This window comes from Lepus europaeus, chromosome 17 (genome assembly GCF_033115175.1).
Source record: "Lepus europaeus isolate LE1 chromosome 17, mLepTim1.pri, whole genome shotgun sequence".
Taxonomy (NCBI): domain Eukaryota; kingdom Metazoa; phylum Chordata; class Mammalia; order Lagomorpha; family Leporidae; genus Lepus; species Lepus europaeus.
In genome coordinates this window covers 34,174,297-34,200,830 of record NC_084843.1, presented here as the reverse complement: position 1 = coordinate 34,200,830, position 26,534 = coordinate 34,174,297, and the positions used below count along the sequence as shown (strand labels likewise).

The 26,534-nt window shown below is 39.6% G+C and overlaps 1 protein-coding gene and 1 non-coding gene across 2 annotated transcripts in view; one reads left to right on the top strand and one right to left on the bottom strand.

Moving 5' to 3' along the window:
• LOC133775752 (cytochrome P450 2C16-like) overlaps window positions 1-25,040 on the top strand; it is a 40,708-nt gene extending 15,668 nt beyond the window's left edge. Inside the window, exons 6-9 of the mRNA XM_062214262.1 lie at window positions 14,095-14,227; window positions 15,386-15,573; window positions 21,511-21,652; window positions 24,504-25,040. Of these exons, the coding sequence (XP_062070246.1) occupies window positions 14,095-14,227; window positions 15,386-15,573; window positions 21,511-21,652; window positions 24,504-24,685 (645 nt within the window). The 3' untranslated portion in view covers window positions 24,686-25,040. The remainder of the gene's footprint in view (window positions 1-14,094; window positions 14,228-15,385; window positions 15,574-21,510; window positions 21,653-24,503) is intronic.
• On the bottom strand, window positions 11,169-11,275 carry LOC133776474 (U6 spliceosomal RNA). Its single transcript, XR_009868404.1, has one exon. It is a non-coding gene; the product is annotated as a U6 spliceosomal RNA (small nuclear RNA).
• Window positions 25,041-26,534: the final 1,494 nt, after the last annotated feature.

Sequence of the window (26,534 nt, the reverse complement as noted above, 5' to 3'; positions counted from 1 at the left end):
ACTCCATGGCTTAGTATAATTTACCTGATGCACTCTTGCTTTTGATAATGCCTCTTCAACTAACTGTAAAGCCTGTAAAGCTTCCGGGGTCATAATTCTAAGTGACTTTGGATTTGAATCCCCATGCAAGATAGAATATAAGGGACTCAATTCCCCTGTGGTTATTCTTAAATGAGGTCTTAACCAATTAATGTCTCCTAATAATTTTTGATAATCATTTAATGTCTTTAACCTATCCCTTCTTATTGTAATTTTTTGTGAAATAATATAATCATCCTTTATAATTTGACCCAAATAATTTAGAGGTCGATCTCTCTGCACTTTATTAGGAGCTATAACCAAGCCATGAGCAGTTAAAGTTTGAATAGTATCATACAACAAATTATCTAATATAGCAGAATTTTCATGAGCCAATAATATATCATCCATATAATGAATTATATATGCAGTAGCATATTTTTTCCTTATAACTTGCATAGCCTTGTCTACAAATTTCTGACATAATGTAGGAGAATTCTTCATCCCTTGTGGTAAAGTGACCCACTGATACCTTTTATAAGGTTGCTTAAAATTTGATGATGGCACACTGAAAGCAAAATGCTCACAGTCTGCAGGATCCAATTTTATGGTAAAGAAACAATCTTGTAGATCTATAACAATGACTTTCCATCCTTTAGGAACAGCAACCGGAGATGGCAGTCCAGGTTGCAGAGGACCCATGTCCCTCATAACTGCATTAACGGCTCTTAAATCTTGTAAAAGCCTCCATTTACCTGATTTTTTCTTTATAACAAATACTGGTGTATTCCAAGGACTTTTTGATTCTACTAAATGCCCTTTTTCTAGTTGTTCTTGTACTAGCTGCTCAAGAGCCTGTATTTTTTCTTCCGTAAGGGGCCACTGACTCACCCACACAGGTTCTTGAGTCAGCCACTGAATTTTATCTGCAAAAAGATTTTCTGCAGTGGCCCCTATGAAAAATGCTGTTCATTTAAATTATCTGCTGTTACCAACCTAACTTCCATTGCGTCCAAGAAATCTCTTCCCCATAGTGTAAATGGTAAAGAGGGAAGAACATAAGGCTGTATATAACCTTCCTTACCTTCACAAGTCCATTTTAACATTGCTGAACTTTGCAGGACACCATTAGCTGTCCCCAAGCCTAACAATGATGAACCTGTTCTATGCACTGGCCAGGCGGAAGGCCAATCCGAGGAAGCTATACATGTTCTATCTGCTCCGGTGTCAAGGAGCCCTTTAAATTTTCTGCCATTGAGAGACACGATTTTAAATGGACGCTGGCCAAGATCTTGCATTAAAAATACACCCTCATCAGTGCTGCCAAACTGGCCTTGGCCCCTGTTTTTTTGTAAAATTTTGTTTGGCAGGTTTATATAAGGTAATAATAATAATTGAGCTATCCTTTGTCCTTTGTGAATTTGAATTGTCTCTTTTAAAGGTCTGATCATTATCTTTATGTCTGCTTCAGTGTCCGCGTCTAAGACACCAGGAAGCACTTCAAAATTTTTTGCATAATTTGAACTTCTGCCAATTATTAATCCGACTGTCTGAGGCAACAAAGTTCCTTTTACATTAGTGGGCACTAAAGTTACTCCGTCCCACTTAGACACTATAATGTCTTTTGAGCTAGCTAAATCCAGCCCTGCACTACCCGGTGTTGCCCTAGGCAAATCATGCACCGTAAATTCCGGGGCTTCAGGGTTTAATTGATGTTTCTGCCCTGCTGACTCCTCTCCCTTTGGAGTGGGGCTAGGAGACCGCCCCTCATCTAGTTTTTTGCTTCCTCCTGTTTCTCTTTTTCCTTATTTAAAGGAGTCCCATCTTTATGGAACTTGGATTTACACTCATTTTTCCAATGTTTTCCCTTCTTACACCGAGGACACAGCCCCGGCGGCCCTTGCTTCTTTGAGCCTTCTTTTGAATGTTTGCATTCCCTCTGCATATGCCCTGATTGGCCACAATTATAGCAAACATCCATGGATGATGATTTGGCGCCTGCTCCGTATGTTTTCTTAACATATGCACTAAACTTCTGACCTTTCATAGCTGCAGCATAGGCCATTCCCTGGACTATAGCTGGTGAGGCATCTAAACATGCTTTTACATAATCTTGAATAGTTCCTGTCTTTCTAATAGGCCGAATTAAATCCTGACACAGTGGATTAGCGTTTTCCCAAGCCAAGTGTTTTAAGAGCATGTCTGTCCCCTCAGAAGGGGGCAGCATCCTAGTTACTGCTTCTTCCAATCTGGAAATGAAATCCTGATAAGGCTCTTCCGTTCCCTGTCTAATACCTGCCAATGTTCCTGGTTTGGTTCCTGTAGGGGGAATGTTACGCCAAGCGTATATTGCATTGTTTGTTATTATCTTTAAAATGTCTTTTGGAATTTTTTGCTGAGCATTTAAGGGGGCATATTCCCCTGACCCCATAAGCATAGACAATGTAGGCTTAGGGCCTCTTTTCTTGTTACTTTGGTCAACAGTTTTCTTACACTTATCCTCATACTCCGTTCTCCAAAGGATAAAATCCCCAGGATTAAGAGTGGCCTTAGCTGTTTGCATCCAATCATAAGGGGTCAGCCATAAGCTGGCTATCATGTCCACAATTTGTAAAGTGTAAGGCGCAGTAGCACCACTAGTTTTTACTGCGCTCTGCAGTTCTTTGAGCGTTTTCAAAGGTAAGGGCTCCCAGATAGGTTCTTCATTTTCAGAGGTTTCCACAACAGGAAAGATGCCAAAGGCAACATCCCCATTTTTCCGAGCCTCAGCTATGGCACCTTTAAAGCCCATTGGAGGAGGGGGTAATGGAGGAGGGCGCCTTCTAGGCTTAGGAGGCTTCCTCATCATAGATTGCATAGGAACAGGAGGAGGCCTATGGTGGTCTCTATAATTATCCTCCTCGTCCTCCTCTCGTTCTTCGTCCTCCAATTCCTTCCAATCTACCTCGCTATAATCATCATCTTTCTTTTCATCCTTTTTTATGGCATTATACACCATAGGAGGTGCAGAAGCCATCAAAGGAATACACTGCCTGGGACCCCCTGGAGCACAGTCCGATATTTTATAACCTGTAGTTTCTCCTATATCAGAGGCTGTCTCACGGCACAAGCCTTCAAATGGCGTGGTTTCTGCCAAAAGTTCTTTAATTTGGTACCAAAGTTGATATGCTTGTGGGGGCAAGGTATTTTCCCCTTGGTTTTGCACATACCTACGCATTTCTTTGCAAACCTTTTTCCAATCCTCTAAGACTAAAGAGCCTCCCTCCAGGAACCAAGGACTAACCCTTCTGAGAAAAGAAGTAAAAGTTTTTACCGTTTTTACCGAGACAGGAAATCCAGATTTAGTCAGCATTTTCCGTAACATGACAACTAGCATTTTTTCTTTTTTGGTTAAAGCATGCCCCATGATTCCCCTTCACAATGATTATTTACTCTTAACCAGTAAGCTTTCACTGGCGGATCTGCAGAATCCTGGTAAAAGCCGTTCCTATTCCTGAGGAAAAGAAAGAAAAAGATTACCTGTCCTTCAGGTCCCTGTTCGGGCGCCACATGCCGCGGACTGGCTCTCGCGTAGACACCAGACCCGAGGGAGAACGGGGGACGAAAGCACAGGAGGAACAGAAATTGGCTAGGGGAATGACAGACAGACACACACACTTTTTGAGTATGCTGTTGCTGCAGTTGTCTGCCTGCAGTTGTCTGTCTGCAGTTTATTGGCGGGAAAACCAGGGTTTATATAGGGAAGCTTACATTGCTGAAGACAAAAGAAATTCCAAGATTACAAAAACTTGTTAAGGCTAATGGGGTTACATGATTAACTTTACAAGAGACACAGGGAGACATTGTGGTGATGATTCGCAGTCCTACTTTTAAGAAAAGGTAAAGGTCAGGTTACTAGTTAACCTCTCATTAGGAGAACCTGGGACAGGGGAGTTATCAGATGGTGGTGCTTGTTAGCCCAAGTTTCATATATCACCTATGTAAGATTGAATGTAGCTTTCTCATCCCCATGTTGCTTGAACCTGATAACCCGGGGCCTAAATCACACCTCAGCTCTCTAAAGCTAACACCTCAGCTCCTTTTGTTTTATCTTGTCTAGGGTGTGCTGTTTTTTGTCAGTGTTTAATGCCTCCTCGTAAATTGCCCTAATGACTGGTGGGCCAAAGTCTAAAGTGCTTTTTGTTGATTTTTGTGAAATGCTTATTGGCACTACTTGACTCCCTTGTTTCTAATCATGGTGCACTTGTCCTAACGCACTACGTGGCATAACTACTAAATACAAAATCACTATTAATGTTGAGACACATTGCCTTATTAACCAGCAGTAATTAGGTCTTCCACTTCTTGTTACGTAGCCGAAAGTCTTTACAACCCTGGGCTACACAGAAGCCGCTCGAGGCCACACCCCACAGGGTTCTCACCTCGTCCCTGCAGCGTGGACTTCCAATGTAACATTTTGCTACATGGGCGTCACAACAGCTGCTGGGACCAGCAGAATAAGAAGTGGAACAGCCAGGACTCGAACAGGTGCCCATATGGGATGCTGGCACTGCAGGAGGCGCCTTTACCCACTACGCCACAGCGCCGGCCTCTTTTTTTTTTTTTTTTAAAGACATTCTACTTTCTGTCTCCTGGAATTTGCTATTCTACGTACCTGTAACTGGAAATACACAATGTTTCTCATTCTGTGACTGGCTTTTCCTACTTTGCATGATGTTGTTGTTATTACACACTGTATTTTTTTGTATTATATCCAGTAACACATATTTATAATTCTTCTATAACAATTTTTATTTAAAATCACATAGAAGCTAAAATACTTATATTAAAATATGAAATATTAATATTTACTGTTATCTGTATAGTTGCTCTTTGTAAATTTATTTTTTTTTAAATATTGATCTATTTATTTGAAAGGCAGTGTTACAGACAGAGAGAGAGATCTTCCATCAGCTGGCTCACTCCCCAAATGACTACAATATTCAGAGCTGGGCCAATCCAAATCTGGCAGTCAGGAGCTTCTTCTGGGACTCTCAAAAGAAAACAGGGGCTCAGGCACTTGTGCCAACGTCCATACTTTCCCACGTGCATTAGCTGGGAGCTGTATCAGCACCCTTGTGGGAGACCTGGAAGGAGCTCCTGGCCCCCGGCTTCTGATCAGCTCAGCTCTGGTCATTGCGGCCAACTGGGGAGGGAACCAGTGGATGGAAGACCTCTCTCCTCCTCTGCTTCTCTCTCTGTAACTCTTTCAAGTAAAAATAAATAAATCTTAAAAAAAAAAAAGAAGTGGAGCAGCCGATACAAGAATGGGTGCCCATACGTGATGCCAGGACTGCAAGCAGTGGCTTTGCCTGCCACGCCACAGTGCCAGCCCAGTTAAGTAAACTCCTAACAGGAATACCCATCTCTTAATATGACTTTTACTTTAGAGTTTCTCCTTGTTTTCCTTCTGTATTCCTCATATTTAGTATACTCTACTTTTCCACATTTTTAACTGTATTTCATTCTTTGCATATAATGTCCTTCAGCTGTTTGAACATATTAAAAATTTATCATTAACATTATCATTAAGTCCAATGTCTTTGGTTCCTCAGGAATGACTTGTAAAATCATTTAAAATGTTAATGGACAATATTTTTTGCTTCTTTGTACACCATGTAGTTTTTTGTTGATAACTGGCCATTTAATATATCATAACGTGACAGTTCTGGAAATGAGACTTTCTGCCTTGCACAAATTGCCGTTTATCCTTGAGAAAGCCTGCAGCTATCTATTTACTTAGAAATTTTTTTTTTTATTAAACTTTTATTTAATGAATATAAATTTCCAAAGTATAGCTTGTGGGTTACAATGGCTTCCCCCCTCCCATAACTTCCCTCCCGCCCGCAACCCTCCCCCCTCCCGCTCCCTTTCCCCTTCCATTCATGTAAAGATTCATTTTCAATTCTCTTTGTATACAGTAGATCAATTTAGTATATATTAGGTAAAGGTTTCAACATTTTGCCCATATAGCAACATCGAGTGAAAAAACTACCATTGGATTACTAATTATAGCATTAAATAGCAATGTACAGCACATTAAAGACAGAGATCCTACATAATTTTTTTTTCAAAATAATTAATTTTCTATGCCATTTCCATTTTAACACCAGGTTGTTTTTTTTTTTTCATTTCCAATTCTCTTTATATACAGAAGATCACTTCAGTATATAATTAGCAAAGACCTCATCAGTCTGCGCCCACACAGAAACGCAAAGTATAAAAATACTGTTTCAGTACCAGTCATAGCATCACTTGGCTTTAGATGACACATTAGGGACAGATCCCGCATGGGGTGTAAGTACACAGTGACTCCTGTTGCTGACTTAACAATTTGACACTCCTGTTCATGGCGTCAGTAATCTCCCTAGGCTCTAGTCATGAGTTGCCAGGGCTATGGAAGCCTTTAGAGTTCGCTGACTTTGGTCTTATTCCGATAGGGTCATAGTCAAAGTGGAGGTTCTCTCCTCCCTTCGGACAAGGGTACCTCCTTCTTTGATGGCCCCGTTCTTTCCACTGGGATCTCACTCACAGAGATCATTCATTTAGGTCTTTTTTTTTTTTTCCCATGATATCTTGGCTTTCCATGCCTGCTATACTCTCATGGGCTCTTCAGCCAGATCTGAATGCCTTGAGGGCTGATTCTGAGGCCGGAGTGTTGTTTAGGACATCTGCCATCCTATGAGTCTGCTGTGTATCCCACTTCCCATGTTGGATCTTTCTCTCCCTTTTTGATTCTATCAGTTAGTATTAGCAGATACTTGTCTTGTTTGTGTGATCTCTTTGACTCTTAGACCTATCAGAGCTATCAATTGTGAGCTGAAATTGATCACTTGGACTAGTGCGATGGCATTGGTACATGCCATCTTGATGGAATTGTGTTGGAATCCCCTGCACATTTCTAACTCCACCATTTGCGGCCAGTCCAATTGAGCATGTTCCAAATTGTTCATCTCCTCCCTCTCTTTTTCCACTCTTAGATTTAACAGGGATCACTTTTCAGTTAAAATTTAAACACCTGAGAATAATTGTGTGTTAATTACTGAGTTCAACCAATAGTACTAGAACAACAACAACAACAACAAATACTAAAAAGGATAAAGTATTACATTGTACATCTAAAGTCAGGACAGGAGCTGATCAGTTCATTGTTGCTTATAGTGTCCATTTCACTTAACAGGTTTCCTCTTTGGCGCTCAGTTGTCATCGATCAGGGAAAACAAATGATATTTTTCTCTTTGGGACTGGCTTAATTCACTCAGCATGATGTTTTCCAGGTTGCTCCATCTTGTTGCAAATGACTGGGTTTCATTGTTTCTTACTGCTGTATAGTATTCTATGGAGTACATGTCCCATAATTTCTTTATCCAGTCTACTGTTGATGGGCATTTGGGTTGGTTCCAGGTCTTAGCTATTGTGAATTGAGCTGCAATAAACATTAATGTGCAGATGGCTTTTTTATTTGTCAAATTAAATTCCTTTGGGTAAATTCCAAGGAGTGGGATGGCTGGGTTGTATGGTAGGGTTATGTTCAGGTTTCTGAGGAATCTCCAGACAGACTTCCATAGTGGCTTAACCAGTTTGCATTCCCACCAACAGTGGGTTAGTGTCCCTTTTTCCCCACATCCTCTCCAGCATCTGTTGTTGGTAGATTTCTGAATGTGAGCTATTCTCACCGGGGTGAGATGGAACCTCATTGTGGTTTTGATTTGCATTTCTCTGATTGCTAGTGATCTTGAACATTTTTTCATGTGTCTGTTGGCCATTTGGGTTTCCTCTTTCGAAAAATGTCTATTGAGGTCCCTGGCCCATTTCTTAAGTGGGTTGTTTGTTTTGTTGTTGTGGATTTTCTTGATTTCTTTGTAGATTCTGGTTATCAATCCTTTATCTGTAGTATAGTTTGCGAATATTTTTTCCCATTCTGTTGGTTGCCTCTTCACTTTCCTGACTGTTTCTTTTGAAGTACAGAAACTTCTCAATTTGATGCAATCCCAAATGTTAATTTTGGTTTTGACTGCCTGTGCTGTTGGAGTATTTTCCAGGAAGTCTTTGCCTGTGCCTATATCTTGCAGGGTTTCTCCAATGCTCTCTAATAATTTGATGGTTTCAGGTCGTAGATTTAAGTCTTTAATCCATGTTGAGTGAATTTTTGTGTAAGGTGATAGGTATGGGTCTTGCTTCAAGCTTCTGCATGTGGAAATCCAATTTTCCCAGCACCATTTATTGAATAGACTGTCCTTATTCCAGGGATTAGATTTGGATCTTTGGTCAAATATAAGTTGGCTGTAGGTGTTTGGATTGATTTCTGGTGTTTCTATTCTGTTCCATTGGTCTATCCATCTGTTTCTGTACCAGTACCATGCTGTTTTGATAACAACTGCCCTGTAGTATGTCCTAAAATCAGGTATTGTGATTCCTCCGGCTTTGTTTTTGTTGTACAGGATTGCTTTGGCTATTCGAGGTCTTCTGTGTCTCCATATGAATTTCAGCATCATTTTTTCTATATCTGAGAAGAAGGTCTTCGGGATCTTGATGGGTATTGCATTGAATGTATAAATTGCTTTTGGGAGGATAGACATTTTGATGATATTGATTCTTCCAATCCATGAGCATGGAAGATTTCTCCATTTTTTGGTATCATCTTCTATTTCTTTCTGTAAGGTTTTGTAGTTTTCATCGTAGAGATCTTTAACGTCTTTGGTTAAGTTTATTCCAAGGTATTTGATTGTTTTTGTAGCTAATGTGAATGGGATTGATCTTAGAAGTTCTTCCTCAGCCGTGGCATTGCCTGTGTATACAAAGGCTGTTGATTTTTGTGCATTGATTTTATATCCTGCTACTTTGCCAAACTCTTCGATGAGTTCCAGCAGTCTCTTAGTAGAGTTCTTTGGGTCCCCTAAATAAAGAATCATATCATCTGCAAAGAGGGATAGTTTGAGTTCGTCCTTCCCGATTTGTATCCCTTTAATTTCTTTTTCTTGCCTAATAGCTCTGGCCAAAACTTCCAGAACTATATTGAATAGCAGTGGTGAGAGAGGGCATCCCTGTCTGGTACCAGATCTCAGTGGAAATGCTTCCAACTTTTCCCCATTCAATAGGATGTTGGCCATGGGTTTTTCATATATTGCTTTGATTGTATTAAGGAATGTTCCTTCCATACCCAGTTTGCTTAGAGTTTTCATCATGAAAGGGTGTTGTATTTTATCAAATGCTTTCTCTGCGTCTATTGAGAGAATCATATGGTTTTTCTTCTGCAGTCTGTTAATGTAGTGTATTACGTTGATTGTTTTGCGAATGTTGAACCATCCCTGCATACCGGGGATGAATCCCACTTGGTCTGGGTGGATGATCTTTCTGATGTGTTGTTGCATTCTATTGGCCAGAATTTTATTTAGGATTTTTGCATCTATGTTCATCAGGGATATTGGTCTGTAATTCTCTTTCAATGTTGCGTCTCTTTCTGGCTTAGGAATTAAGGTGATGGTGGCTTCATAGAAGGAATTTGGGAGGATTCCCTCTTTTTCGATTGCTCTGAATAGTTTGAGAAGAATTGGAGTTAGTTCTTCTCTAAATGTCTGGTAGAACTCAGCAGTGAATCCATCTGGCCCTGGGCTTTTCTTTGTTGGGAGGGCCTTTATTACTGTTTCAATTTCTGTGTCAGTTATTGGTCTGTTTAGGTTTTCTATGTCTTCCTGGCTCAATTTAGGGAGGTTGTATGTGTCCAAGAATCTGTCCATTTCTGATAGATTTCCCTGTTTGCTGGCATACAAGTCCTTGTAGTAATTTCTGATGATTCTTTTTATTTCTGTGGCGTCTGTTGTTACGTTTCCCATTTCATCTCTGATCCTATTGATTTGGGTCTTTTCTCTTCTTTTTTTAGTTAGTTGGGCCAATGGGGTGTCAATTTTGTTTATTTTTTCAAAAAACCAGCTCCTCGTTTGGCTGATTTTTTGTAATGTTTTTTTGGATTCAATCCTGTTGATTTCTTCTCTGATTTTAATTATTTCTCTTCTCCTACTGGGTTTGGGTTTGGTTTGCTGCAGATTTTCTAGATCCTTGAGATGACTTGAAAGCTCATCTATTTGTTGCCTTTCCAATTTCTTGATGTAGGCACCTATTGATATAAACTTTCCTCTTAACACTGCTTTTGTTGTATCCCATAGGTTTTGGTATGTTGTGCTGTTATCCTCATTTACTTCCAGAAAATTTTTGATTTCTCTTTTAATTTCTTCTATGACCCGTTGTTCATTCAGGAGCATATTGTTCAATCTCCATGTGTTTACACGTGCTCTAGGGATTCCTGAGTTGCCAATTTCCAATTTCATTCCTTTGTGGTCTGAGAAGCTGCATGGTATGATTCTAATTCTTTTGAATTTGCTGAGACTTGCTTTATGGCCTAGTATGTGGTCAATCCTAGAGAGGGTTCCATGTACTGCTGAGAAGAATGTAAAGTCCTTAGATGTAGGATGAAATGTTCTGTAGATGTCTGTTAGATCCATTTGGGCTATAGTGTCATTTAAATCTACTGTCTCCTTGTTGATCTTCTGTCCTGTTGATCTGTCTATCTCTGAGAGCGGAGTATTGAAGTCCCCCAGTACTATTGTATTGGGGTCTAAGTCTCCCTTTAAGTCCCTTAACAAGTCTTTTAAATAAGCTGGTGCCCTGTAATTAGGTGCATATACGTTGATAATCGTTATATCTTCTTGTTGAATGGATCCCTTAATCATTATATAGTGCCCCTCTTTGTCTCTCCTAACAGTTTTTGTAGTAAAGTTTATGTTGTCCGATATTAAGATGGCTACGCCCGCTCTCTTTTCATTTCTGTTGGCGTGGTATATCTTTTTCCAGCCTTTCACTCTCAGCTTGTATGGATCATTGTTGGATAGATGGGTTTCTTGTAAGCAGCAAAAGGATGGGTTTTGTTCCTTAATCCAATCAGCCAATCGGTGTCTTTTAACTGGACAATTCAAGCCATTAACATTCAATGTGACTATTGAGAAGGAGTAACTTTGCCCTGCCATTTGCCAAAGATATTTTCTAATATCTGGTTTGAGATTCCTGTGATCTTTTGCTCTGAGGTTTCCTTCCTTTACCTTCTTTCATATTGGTGAAAAAATATGGAACGCTTCACGAATTTGCGTGTCATCCTTGCGCAGGGGCCATGCTAATCTTCTCTGTATCGTTCCAATTTTAGTATATGTGCTGCCGAAGCGAGCACAATTTACTTAGAAATTTTTATAAATTGTGTTAGCAAGGTTATGTTTCCTGTCATGTGGTCACTTGACTCTTGTTCTGTTTTCTCTGCTATCAGTCAGTGATGTGAGACAGATTTCGCTAAAAACTTGGGTCAACTGAGAATAGAAAAATGTTAAAGTCATCAGTGTGTGCCCACACAGAAACTCAAAGTATAAAAATACTGTTTCAGTACTAGTTATAGCATCACTTCGCTTTAGACGACACATTAGGGACAGATCCCACATGGGGTGTAAGTACACAGTGACTCCTGTTGCTGATTTAACAATTTGACACTCCTGTTCATGGCGTCAGTAATCTCCCTAGGCTCTAGTCATGAGTTGCCGAGGCTATGGAAGCCTTTAGGGTTCGCTGACTTTGATCTTATTCCGATAGGGTCATAGTCAAAGTGGAAGTTCTCTCCTCCCTTCGGACAAGGGTACCTCCTTCTTTGATGGCCCCGTTCTTTCCACTGGGATCTCACTTACAGAGATCATTCATTTAGGTCTTTTTTTTTTCCATGATATCTTGGCTTTCCATGCCTGCTATACCCTCATGGGCTCTTCCACCAGATCCGAATGCCTTGAGGGCTGATTCTGAGGCCAGAGTGTTGTTTAGGACATCTGCCATTCTATGAGTCTGCTGTGTATCCCGCTTCCCATGTTGGATCTTTCTCTCCCTTTTTGATTCTATCAGTTAGTATTAGCAGATACTTGTCTTGTTTGTGTGATCTCTTTGACCCTTAGACCTATCAGAGCTATCAATTGTGAGCTGAAATTGATCACTTGGACTAGTGCGATGGCATTGGTACATGCCATCTTGATGGGATTGTGTTGGAATCCCCTGGCACATTTCTAACTCCACCATTTGCGGCCAGTCTGATTGAGCATGTTCCAAATTGTTCATCTCCTCCCTCGCTTTTATAACTTCCTCACTTAATGTCCTGGAGAAGTTGTTGGAGCACATGGGATTGAAGCCATGTCCAGCCCATGAGCAACCAAAAGGAACAACTCCTTATTTTTAAAGGAAAATATTTCCCTTGCCCAATCTGGGACCAGAAAGTCACACAGCAGCACAGGACACTGGCCCCAAAATTGCCTGCCCCAGAACTGAGGTAGAATGTATGTTGGCATCTATTTATATAAGAAACACCAAAATTCCCTGAAATAGAGCAGACAAGTTCTTCATCAAGCACTAGCCTGAAGGCTGCAAGAGTCTGACGAGAACCCAGAGTCTTGAAATACTTTCCCCAGACAGATCCTTCAAGGTCCGTGATTTTATTTTTCTACAGGGACTGATTCCTGAACGTCCTGATCTAGCATGATTGTGACATTGCTCCAGAATTGCCATCATAGCAGTATCACTGCTCTATGACATGGAAAGTCTACCCCTTTGCTATTGTTACAGAGAGTCTAGCTTAATTATGATAGGTTATGTGCTACTACCCAGTGAATCTCAAATCCACTTCAAAAATGGAAATGTTAGTGTTGGTTTGTGAGCACACTGTTTGTCTTAGTGATTCGAGAGAAATTATAACTTGATGAATTTAGAAATCTCTCTGAAGGCTTGATTACCAAGCTATATGAGTGTCTTTGTAGCAACTTCATGTTTCGAGAGGATTTAGTTTATTTTCAGGGTGTGGATTATATAACACTGACATGCACAGGTTATTTCAATATTATAAAAACTTCAATATAATGCCTATTTATGGAATGGTTAGAAAACTAAAACTATAAATATAAATGATCTCTTGTCCTCAGTATTTAAAAATTTCTCCTTCCGGTCAGTTCTCTGTCATGCAATCTTTTCGGTCCTTACCAAAGGCACATGTCCTTTTCAAGGGCTTACTCTCTCCTAACTCACAGTGTGTGAGAACTCCATGTAATTAGACTTTCATCTCTGCATCAGCACCACTCCCGTTCTCTCCTTTGTCTGTGGGCACAGTGAACGTTTCAGATCTATCTTCATAACTGCAGCGTCTCTTCACCTTGAACCTCCATATTCATCTGTCACGTGTCCCCAGTCCATCTTGCTGGTTGCCTTACTTCTGGACACAGCGGTGCTGACCTCATCTTTTCTTGAGGAACCCATTGTTATCTAGGTTTTGCTGCCATACCATTTTGCTCAATTTTAACTTCTCAAAGAATGTACAGTACAAGTGATTCCATATCAAGTTTTGGCAGAAGACAAAATTGTGAACTCTTTATTGGGCATGTAATATATTTCATGGTATGCTCCTAACTTACTAATAGATTTATGTATTATTGACTACATTTTCTTATTATAAACAAAAATGTAGTTAATACTGGCTAAGCAAATGGTTCATTTACATCGAATACAAGGTGACTCAAGTTCAGCCAATCTGGCAATAATAGATGATTAAGCAATAGAGTCGGGTGACCTCCATTTTCCCTGCCATATTTAGGGCATAGACCCTCATTTTCATGATTAAAACCTCCTCTTCCAAGTGATGCCATTTTGCAATAATGTGTCAAGTAAGAAGAAGGAAATAGAGGCTGTGGTATCACTAGGTTTCTGCTGATACTCTTTTTGTGAAGAAATACTCATGACACACCTCGCTCAAGAGTCTCATAATGGAATGTTTAGGCATAGGAGAAATAATGGTATAGTCTGAAGTTTGGGGGCTTCTTATCAACAGTGTCCACGTACACTACAGAGTTTTTCCTAATATCACACTTTCAGTTTTCGCTGTTAGCTATCTTTTAAAATAAATGTGTTATTTGGATTTAGTGTAATAATATATGCTGGCAAGTAATTTGTCAAATTGCATCAAATCACTCCTAGGAAAACAATTTGGAGTTCACTCTTGAAAGCTTGGTAACCACTGTGTTTGATTTGTTTGGAGCTGGGACTGAGACAACGAGCACCACGCTGAGATACTCCCTCCTGCTCCTGCTGAAGCACCCCGAGGTCGCAGGTAGGACTGTGACGAGCAAAGTGCATTCAGGAGAGAAGCTGGGGAGCCATGGCTACTGTCCTCCTCCTGGTTTGTGCTAGAGGAGTCTCACTGTTTAAAAACTTCTGTGCCAACAACTGTACTCTGTGCAGTGTAGTGATCAGAATAAACCAGGCCACTGCTGTACAGTGGAGGAGGAGATCCGAGAGCAGTGGAGACAGCCTGGCAGGAGGAAGAGCAGTGATGTTTGGGGCTGTGTCTGGATCTCATGGGGGTGATGTGTGGCAGGCACAGCATGGCATTTTCTGTTCATAACAAAAAGACCCCATTGAGGAGTAGATATAGTCTTGCTGCTACCTTTCCTCATTCTGACAATTCAGTGCTCTAATGCAGAGAGAAGGACAAGGAAGGTTTTCTTATTGAAGCTCAACTTGAAATTCAGTGAGGATTCCTTAAATAATTCCAGTCTGGGAGGCATTCAAAAAGTTTAGATGCATAAGACAGGTGCTTCCTTTCAGTCAGAAGATGTACCCAAAGTAATGTTAATACAACATAAGTCTATTCCCATACATCTAGAATTGGACAAAACAAGAATTGTGATTGGTGGTGTAAATAATTTTATATTTTTTGGACAAATGCATTTAGAACGTTACCTGGAAGAAGTTTAGTTTTGTAGCAGTAGTAATAATATGAAGTTTCCCTATGACCAGAGAATTATTACTAGGTATTTGAAAAATCTATCTGAGTATCAGGAAATACTTCTGACCAGGAGATAGAAAATTGTGATTTAAAAAATAATGACAAAGTTTGTAATGTCAAAGAAAGTAATAAAACCTAAAGATGAAGAATTGCCTCACTAGGAAACTATATTTATGTACTCAGAATGAGGAAAAAATGAATGTTGACATACTCAAAATGTCTGATCTAAATATATCCTGCTAAATGGAGGGACTGCTGTTTATGCCTGTTATTACTTCTATTTATGTTAGTTTCATCTGTGCATTTGTATGGCCTGTATGTACCACTGTATCTTTTTGTGGTAACTCATATTTCTTTCTGGGCCTGTAGCTTATAATTCTGTTGAGATACCTTCATTAAGGTTCATGAAACCCTAAGTAGTTATGACAAGTGTGCCAATTTTCTCATTTCCCCCATTATTTCTTACTTGTGTTTTACCAGCTAAGATCCAGGAAGAGATTGAGCATGTGATTGGCAGACACCGGAGTCCCTCCACGCAGGACAGGAGCCGCATGCCCTACACGGATGCTGTGATACATGAGGTCCAGAGATTCATCGACCTCCTTCCCACTAACCTGCCCCACGCAGTGACTCAAGACATTAAATTCAGAAACTACTTTATCCCCAAGGTAATCTTGTTTCTTTTACATTGAACCTCAGTGCTCTTAAGCTTCTCACTCACAGTGTGTGGTTCCAGTCCCCTGCCCACATCGTGTGAAAGTAGTGGAAAGTCTCTGTGTGTGGCGTCTTGATGGACTCAATGCTGTTTCCCTCAAACCTTGGTGTGTGGCAATGGGTGTCTTCCAATGGTTTTGGCTCTTCTTAGGTGGTGACATTTCCAAATTGATGCTAAAGGTGTCAGTTTGTCAATTTCCCTGTTTTTCAATTTTTATCAGTGTGACATTCAATCTCTATAGAACTTTGGCAGGGGTTGACAATTTGACAGGTTGAATCTGCAGTTGTGAATGTATTTTGATACACTTTGATTAGGCTTTTTGTTGCTTTCTCAGTAATGCTTTGTTTTCAGTACAGTGGTTTACAAATTTTGTTGTTGTTGTTGGATAATTAACATTTTTGTATTTGTTAGAAATTTTTAAAAAGCTTTTTCCTTTTTACAACACTGCATATTGAAATATAACAGATTTTATTTATTTTTTTATTTTATTTTGAATTTTTTTATTATTAAATTTCATTTAATGAATATAAATTTCCAAAGTACAGCTTATGGGTTACAATGGCTTCCCCCCTCCCAAAACTGCCCTCCCACCTACAACCCTCCCCTTTCCCGCTCCCTCTCCCCTTCCAATCACATCAAGATTCATTTTCAATTCTCTTTATATACAGAATATCAGTTTAGTATATATTAGGTAAATATTTCAACAGTTTGCCCCCATATAGCAACACAAAGTGAAAAAAAATACTGTTGGAGTACTAGTTATAGCATTAAATAACAGTGTACAGCACATTAAAGACAGAGATCCAACATAATATTTTTTTAATTAATTAATTTTCTATGCCATTTCCAATTTAACACCAGTTTTTTTTTCATTTCCAATTATCTTTATATACAGAAGATCGATTAAGCACATAATTAGTAAAGATCTCATCAGTTTGCACACACGCAGAAACACAAAGTGCAAAAATACTGTTTCAGTACCAGTCATAGCATCACTGCACATTAGACAACACATTAAGGACAGATCCCACATGGGATGTAAGTACACAGTGACTTCTGTTGCTGACTTAACAATTTGACACTCCTGTTCATGGCGTCAGTAATCTCCCTAGGCTCTAGTCATGAGTTGCCAGGGTTATGGAAGCCTTTAGAGTTCGCTGACTTTGATCTTATTCTGATAGGGTCATAGTCAAAGTGGAAGTTCTCTCCTCCCTTCGGACAAGGGTACCTCCTTCTTTGATGGCCCCATTGTTTCCACTGGGATCTCACTCATGGAGATCTTTCATTTAGGTCTTCTTCTTTTTTTTTTTTTTTCTTTTCCATGGTATCTTGGCTTTCCATGCCTACAATACTCTCATGGGATCTTCAGCCAGATCCGAAAGCCTTAAGGGCTGATTCTGAGGCCAGAGTGTTGTTTAGGACAGCTGCCATTCTACGAGTCTGCTGTGTATCCTGCTTCCCATGTTGGATCCTTCTCTCCCTTTTTGATTCTATCAGTTAGTATTAGCAGACACTTGTCTTGTTTGTGTGATCCCTTTGACTCTTACACCTATCAGAGCCCTCAATTGTGAACTGAAATTGATCACTTGGACCAGTGAGATGGCATTGGTACATGTCACCTTGATGGGATTGAATTGGAATCCCCTGGCACATTTCTAACTCCACCATTTGGGGCAAGTCCGATTGAGCATGTCCCAAATTGTACATCTCCTCCCTCTCTTTTTCCACTCTTAAATTTAACAGGGATCACTTTTCAGTTAAAATTTAAACATCCAAGAATAACCGTGTGCCAATTACAGAGTTCAACCACTAGTACTAGAACAACAACAACAACAGCAACAAATACTAAAAAGGATAAAGTATTACATTGTACATCTAGAGTCAGGACAAGAGCTGATCAGGTCGTTGTTTCTTATAGTGTCCACTTCACTTCAACAGGTTTCCCCTTTGGTGCTCAGTTGTCGCCCATCAGGGAAAACAAGTGATATTTGTCTCTTTGGGACTGGCTTAATTCACTCAGCATGTTTTCCAGATTCCTCCATCTTGTTGCAAATGACTGGGTTTCATTGTTTCTTACTGCTGTATAGTATTCCATGAGTACATGTCCCATAATTTCTTTATCCAGTCTACTGTTGATGGGCATTTGGGTTGGTTCCAGGTCTTAGCTATTGTGAATTGAGCTGCAATAAACGTTAATGTGCAGATGGCTTTTTTATTAGCCAAATTAATTTCCTTTGGGTAAATTCCAAGGAGTGGGATGGCTGGGTTGTATGGTAGGGTTATGTTCAGGTTTCTGAGGAATCTCCAGACTGACTTCCATAGTGGCTTAACTAGTTTACATTCCCACCAACAGTGAGTTAGTGTCCCTTTTTCCCCACATCCTCTCCAGCATCTATTGTTGGTAGATTTCTGAATGTGAGCCATTCTCACCGGGGTGAGGTGAAACCTCATTGTGGTTTTGATTTGCATTTCTCTGATTGCTAGTGATCTTGAACATTTGATAGTCAGAGTTAGAGGGAGAGAATCTTCCATCTGTTGGTTTACCTCACAAATGGCAACAAATCCAGGCTGAAGCCAGGACCAAGGAGCTTCCTCTGGTTTCCCATGTGGCTGCAGGAGTCTAGGCAATTAGGCCTATGTATGTTGGCTGTATTTCCCCCTCTAAATTTATGTATCATGAGTAAATACACATAGTTGCATTTGCATTACTACATATTGTTTAAGGCTTCAGTATTTTTATTCATGAGATGTTGTGTTGTAATTTTTCCTCCTTAGAATACCTTTCAGATTTTTGATATCAAGACAATGGTGGCCTCATAAATTTATGTGATAAATGTTCTCTAACATGGTTCTAATTTTTAAAATTTGAAAATTTTAATTTTAGTTATGAACAGAGTTAATGTGTTGTATAGATGCAATTCTAAGAACATAATAATATGTTCTTCCCTTCATCCCTCTATTGCATCAGGTTTGGGGACCTGCAGGAGGGGATTGTTGTACTAGCTGTTTTATACCCATCTCTCAGGCTCACCCTGTGCCCAAAGTCTTTAGAGAGTGTAGTGGTCCAAGGGTATGAGCCACTCACTCCCTCTGCACTGGGCAGTGTGGTGTAGAAATCTCCAACACTACATGGATAAGTCTAATCTCTTACAAATCAGTTGAGTGATTGCTTCCACCACAGGCTAGGGCCACTGATCTCAGTGGAGGGAGTGGTCTAGGACAGAAGTTAGCAAACAAACGTTTTCGTAGTTGGCCAAAAAGCAAATATGTTCAACTTTCCAGGCCATGGCTTTCTCTTACTACCCTTAAAGAATGGAAACATTCTCCTAATAGGAAAATTATAACATGCCAGGGGATTCCAATTCAATCCCAACTAGGTGGCATGTACCAATGCCATCTCACTAGTCAAAGTGATCAGTCTCATTTCATAATTGGTCATAATGATATGATTATGAGTCAAAGGGATAACATAAACAAGACTAGTGTCTTCTAATACTAACTGATAGAATTAAAAATGAGAGAACAATCCAACATGGGAAGCGGGATACACAGCAGACTCATAGAGTAGCAGATGTCCTAAAGAGCCCTCTGGCCTCAGAATCAGCCCTTAAGGCATTCAGATCCAGCTAAAAAGCCCAAGAAAGTTTCTCAGGCATGGGAAGCCAAGGCACTGTGGCAAAACAAAACAAAACAAAACAAAACAAAACAAAAAAACAAAAAACCAAATCCTAAATGAAAGATCTCTGCGAGTGAGATCCTAGCGGAAATAATGTGCCATCAAAGAAAGAGGTACCTTTTTCTGAATGAAGGAGAGAATTTCCACTTTAACTATGGCCTTGTCTAAATATGATTGGAGTTTGTGAACTCAAGAGGCTTCCATAGCCTTGGCAGCTCATGACAAGAGCCTTGTGTGATTACTGACGCCATAAACAAGTGTGTCAAATGTTAAATCAGTAACAGCAGTCACTGTGCACTTACTCCCCGTGTAGGATCTCTGTCCTTACTGTGTTTTACTATGTGAATTAACGGTATAACTAGTACTCAAAATAGTACTTTATACTTTGTGTTTCTGTGTGGGTTCAATCTGTTGAAATCTTTACTTAGTATATACTAAATTGATCTTCTTCTGTGTATAAAGATAATTGAAAATGAGTCTTGGCCAGTGTCACGGCTCACTAAGCTAATCCTCTGCCTGCAGCGCTGGCACTCCGGGTTCTAGTCCCGGTTGGGGCGCCGGTCCTGTGTCAGTTGCTCCTCTTCCAGTCCAGCTCTCTGCTGTGGCCTGGGAAGGCAGTGGAGGATGGTCCAAGTGCCTGAGCCCTTGCACCCGCATGGGAGACCAGGAGGAAGCATCTGGCTCCTGGCTTCAGATCGGCACAGCGCAGCGTTGACCTTAGCGACCATTTCGGGGGTGAACCAACGGAAGGATGACCTTTCTCTCTGTCTCTCTCTGTCTAACTCTACCTGTCAAAAACAATTTTAAAAAAAGAAGAAAATGAATATTGATGTGAATGGGATGGGAGAGGGAGTGGGAGATGGAATAGTTGCAGGTGGGCGTGAGGTTATGGGAGGAAAAAGCCGCTATAATTCAAAAGTTATACTTTGGAAATTTAAAGTTACTAAATAAAAGTTAAAAAATGAAAAACTTGGAAACAGTCATAGCTGATGTGTAAATCAATGAGCATTCTTGTTCCAATTTTTATTGAAATAATGTGTGGTCTACTTGGGAATTTGTGTCCCAGCTGAAAAAAGTTTACCTGCACAAGGTGTCAAATTTACACTTACCTATCTTAAGAAGTTTAATTGTTTTAGCTCCTATGTTTACTCCAATGGCTTATTTCATATTGATTCTAATTTACACTGTAATGATCATGCTTCATTTTTTACTTTATCAATGTCCAATTGTTTGAGTAATATTTGTTGAAATTATATTTTTCATCTCCATTTCTATTTTACAAACTGTAATATATGTACATATAAATATAGTTCAATAAGTTTATGGAAAATGAAAGCAAAAGATAATATATATTTCCAGTAATATTTCAAAGACTCTTGTACCTTCATAAATATTTGTATATATGAAGTGTGTATATATCTGCTTTTATAACTAAATATTTATTTTTACATCAATACTTTAGTATGTTTGTTCCAATAATGAGGATTTTCACTATACAGTGACAATAGCATTCACACATAGGAGTTATTGCTACAATAGTATTTTACATGATTCACATTTAAAGTTTTCTAGAATATTATTAGAAGTCTTCTTTTAGTCATTTTCAATTCAGTATCCAGTCAAGGAAGAAGCATAGAATTTGTTATCTTGTCCCTTTAGTCTCCTGGAATCAAGAACACTTCTGTTTCCTTTGTTTATTTCCTTTAATATCTTGACCTTTTTGAAGGATTTTGGCTAGGAATGTAAAGATGCTTTCCAGACATATTTGTTTGTGTTTTTTTTTTCAAAGATTAGATGTCATTTATAACTTGCAAGAAAGCATGCAAATGCTTGGTGTATTCCCTAAACCACAGTGGTGAGGTAGGGCAGACCCTGAGTTAGGATTAAACTGTAATAAAGAACTCCCTCATTTTTAACGTGAGCACAAACAGACTATGCCACAATGATAAATGGTCAGGGGCTTCATATTTGCTACTGAACCCACGTGCTCACATGGTCAAATGCTGTCACAGGACATTTAGCAAAATCACTGCCACTGCCACAAACTCATCTCTGCTCTTTACTTGGTCTGTGTGGCTGGGGCTGTCACTGCTCTTCCTGGGACTTGAACTTCCTCTTCTATTGATCAAACATTGTCCTAAGTTATTTCTACTGTTTTTTTACACAGCACAGTGACTTCTTTATACTTGGATTATCTGTGTCTGTTTTATCCAGGGTACAGACATCATAACATCGCTGACATCCGTGCTACATGATGAAAAAGCATTTCCTAACCCAAAGGTATTTGACCCTGGACACTTTCTGGATGACAGTGGCAACTTTAAGAAGAGTGACTACTTCATGCCTTTCTCAGCAGGTAAAAAAATCATTTCCATGAAACTTCAGAGAAGATAGCTCTTTTAATTCAAATTTTTTCTTCATATAGGATGGACAAATTTTATGTATTCCATATGTACAAATGTAAGAGCATAATACTCCCACCATACACTCCATCCCTCCCACACTACCACCCACCCTCCTCCTTCCTTATTTTTTCTTTTCATTTTTACACCTATATACTTTCAGTTTGTTTTATGTTCACAATTATAAACCTCAACTAAATAAAGAATTAAACCAGTAGTATTAGAAAAACCACTCTTCCTCAAGAGTATTGACCTCAAGAGCATTAACCATAACCAAATCTTAAATGTGTTTTTGTTCATATACATTACACTTTTTTGTACTCTGTCAACCCATATCAGGGAAAACATATGATACTTGTATTTTTGGGATGGCCTATTTCATTAAGCATAAGATTTCTTGCTGTAAAAGACAGGATTTTTTTATGTGTATTCCACTGTGTGTATATAATCACAGGTTCTTTATCCAGTCATTAGGTGATGGACAGCTGAGTTCAGTTTATAGCTTGCCTTCTATGAATCAAGGTAAATTAAACACGGGGATTTCCGATGTTTCCATATGAATTTTAGCTTTGTTTTCTTCTAGATCTGAAAAGAATGTCTTTGGTATTTTGCAAAATGTTTGGGATAGTATGGGCATTTATGATATTACACCTTACAATAGAAGAAAAGGAAAGATTTTTCCGTTTTTTATGTATTTTTCTATTTTTACTTAATTTTTTAAAAATTTTAATTATAGAGATCTTTCACACTCTTGGTTACATTTACTCTAAGATATTTAAATTTTTGTAGCTATCGTGAATGAAGCTGATCTTACAATTTCTTTCTCAACCATGGCATTGTCTTTGTATCCAAATATTACTGAGTTTCGTGTGTTGATTTTATATCCTGCAAATTCTCTTATGAGTTCCAATAGTCCTTTGGTGGAGTCACTTGGTTCCCTTAAATATAGAATCATGTCATCTGCAAACAGGGAGACTTTGACTTCCTGCATTCTAGTTTGTATCTGCTTGATTTCTTTATTGCACAATAGCTCTGACAAAATTTCTGCAACTCTATTGAATAGTAACTATAAAACTGGACATCCTTGTATGGTTCCACATCTTAATGGAAATGCTTCCAATTTTTCCCCATTCAATATGATGCTGGCTGTGGATTCATCATAAACATTATGTAAAGGAATGATCCTTCTATATACATTTTGCTTAAAGTTTTGATCAGGAAATGATGCTTTATATTATTATATTTTTTTGACAGGCAGAGTGGACAGTGAGAGAGTGAGAGAGACAGAGAGAAAGGTCTTCCTTTGCCGTTGGTTCATCCTCTAATGGCCTCCGTGGCTGGCGTGCGGCGGCCGGCGCACCACACTGATCCGATGGCAAGAGCCAGGTGCTTCTCCTGGTCTCCCATGGGGTGCAGGGCCCAAGGACTTGGGCCATCCTCCACTGCACTCCCTGGCACAGTGGAGATCTGGCCTGGAAGAGGGGCAACCGGGACAGAAGCCAGCGCCCCGACTGGGACTAGAACCCGGTGTGCCGGTGCCGCAAGGCGGAGGATTAGCCTATTGTGCCACAGTGCCGGCCAGTGCTTTATATTATTAAAGGATTTCTCTACACCTATTGAGTTAATCATATGTTTTTTTCTTCTACAATTGTTAATATGATGTATCACACTTATTGAATTGCATATGTTGAACTTTGCATACAAAGGGATCAATCTCTGTTGGTTCAGTTGAATACTGTTTCTAAAATATTGTTGGATTTGATTAGCTAGTATTAGGCTGAGAATTCTTGCCGAATGCTCATCAGGGATTTGGTCCCTAGTTCTTTTTCTTTGTTGTATCTTTCCCTGGTTTTGAAAACAGATAACTTTTTGGTATCAAGCTACCTTCTCCGGAACTGGTAAATTCCTCTTTGTACATAATCAGGAGCACCACTCCCGATGTCCATGAACTTTCTCTGCTCACAATACATCTTCATAATTTGCAAGGTTATTGAGGCTCTGGATTGTTGACACATTCCTTCCACACTGAGAAATCTAAACTATAGATTGATTGAATTATTCCTTTAAGTGCTTGCTCATGGTGCCTAAGAGCTCTGCCTAGAAGGTAAAACTGAGAAGAGTTTCACCACACACCATAATAAACACATTAACTCCACAATCACTGAAATTCTTCTGTGTGGTGTCTCTCACCCTGCAGAGACTTGTCTGGAAATAAAGGTATGAGCAAGCACAAGACAGCACTCAAAGCCATCACCCCAATTAGTGACTAGTTGAGAAAAGACCATCAGAATACATTGTTTTTAGTGCTGTAGGAGAGGGATGCTTAGATGCAGATGGTAGGGAGAAAGTATATGCAGAAAAGATATCTGATTCTTACTCTCTCATACCCAGTTGTGAGGAACAGGATGGAATACCCACATTCTAATAGTAAAAATGAAATTTCATCTGTCTGAAAAGAACCAGACGTAATAGACAGAAGAGAAAGGAAGCACTATATTAAGGACATATTGACTGAAAGAATCAAAAAACTGTGCTTATGCAGTCAGAAAGAATAGTAGAATGCAAAACCTGAAATTTGATTGTGCATCAGAAGTTGCTGAAAAATGTGCATGGCTAGGGCGAAGAGAAAAGTGTGCCAGACCTTATACATTTGTCTATACAAATCTTTCCAAACTTCCACCCATCCATCCATCCATCCATCCAACAATTACTGTCTGTTTTCTTTGTACCATTTACTATCATAGTGTTTGTTACATTCAGAGTTACACACTGCAAGTGATTGCCCTCTCTCTTTGTTATTTTTAGGAAAACGGATCTGTGTGGGAGAGGGCCTGGCCCGCATGGAGCTGTTTTTGTTCCTGACCTCCATTTTGCAGAACTTCAAACTGCAGTCTCTGGTTGAGCCAAAGGACCTGGACATCACTGCAGTTGTCAATGGATTTGCTTCTGTGCCACCTTCGTACCAGCTCTGCTTCATTCCTATTTGAAAGAGAACAAACTCTCTGCCTCTGTGCTGTTGTCTGCAACTCCCTCTCTTCAGAGGCATTGTCTATCCCCTCCTCTATCAGAGACACCCTCTCTGACTTCTCTCACATCTCACTATTCCCTCAGATCCAGTGAACACACAACCTCCATTAAGGGAGTTTCGTGGGATCATTTCACAGGAGTATCTGCTATTCCCTACATTCATCAACACCTACACTGATTTCCACATTTGCTGATTCATATCAATGCTGCTTTACCAAGTCTTATCACTATCAAACAGAAATAAATATTTAAATATGACAATTGAGACCCATACTGCAGTCTCCATGTTCTAAATAAAAAGAAAATAACAATGCTCTTGTCAGTTCTCTGTATTCTCTTCATTTGTGCATCAAGCAGGTAAGAAATAAAAGAAAATAGAGTACCAATAGGCCACACCAGCCTTATAATGACAAGGAGAGAGAGGGATGAAAGAGAAGATGGTAGACAGCTGTGTTGTCTGGGTGTCACCTAGAGTTTTTGGAGTTGTGGTTTCAGAAGAAACAACTCTTTTAAAGATTTATTTATATATTTGAAAGTCAGGTTATAGAGATGGGGGAGAGAGTGAACAGGATGGAAGGAGGGAGAAGGAGAGGGAGGGAAAGAGAGAAAAAGAAAGTGAGAGAGAGGTCGTTCTTCCACTAACTGGTTACTTTACAAAAAGCTGCGATGGCTAGGGCTTAGCCAGATAAGTCAGGAGCATCATCCAAGTCTGCTATATGGGTGTCAGGAACCCATGCACTGGGGCCATCTTCTACTGTTTTTCCTGACTTTACCTGCTACACCACAATGCTGGGCCCTAAAAGAACCTCTGCTAAGAGCAGTTCTAACCTGTAGGGAAAGTTGAGAGGATCAACCTAATGGAAGATGATCATTAGATTTCACAATTCATTGTCCTTCTTTAGGCTACTGTGACCATAGAATAAAAATTTTGAATTTTATTTTACACCTCATTTTCAATTTAGAGTCAGGTATACATGTGCATTGTTCTATTTCTAATCTAATGTTCTCAGTGCTTTTTTCCAGAACATGATCAAAATCCATGGAAAGCCTGTGTTACCATTTTTCTACATTCCATCATGTTGTTTCACACTTAACGTAATTTTGAAGGTAATTTTGGGCTATGTCCTTGAATTAATCAGCCTCATTTCCTCTCTAAACCAAAGGTACCTGAAAATCAAATACTCCTTGTATTTTAACCATGTTTTTCCCTTCTTCTGTATCTGAAGTTAAAATTGACATCACTCACACCCCTTTCTGAGCTGATCTCCAAGAGGAAGATACATTGTCATAAATTTTTAAGCTAGTACTTATTTTTAAAAATTTATATTTATTTGAAATGTAGAATGACGTATATAGAAGGAGAGACAGAAATCTTCCATCCTCTGGTTCCCTCCACAAATGGCTGCAACAGCTAGGTCTGCAACGTCTGTCTGCAACAGCTAGGCTAAATCCAGGCCTCCTGAACTATATCCTGGTCACACATGTGGATTGCAGAGACCCATGTACCTGATCCTTCTTCTCCTGCCTTCCCAGTTGCATTAAAAGGGAGGTGGATGGAATAAGAGCAGTCAGTACTTGAACTGCCATTTCTTTTTTTTTTTTTTTTTTTGCTTATCAGGTAGAGTTATAGCCAGTGAGAGAGAGACAGAGAGAAAGGTCTTCCTTCCGTCGGTTCACTCCCCTAATGGCCACAATGGCCGAGCTGCACAGATCCGAAGCCAGGAATAGGTGCTTCCTCCCGGTCTCCCATGAAGGTGCAAGGACCCAAACACTTGTGTCATCCTCTGCTGCCTTCCCAGGCCACAGCAG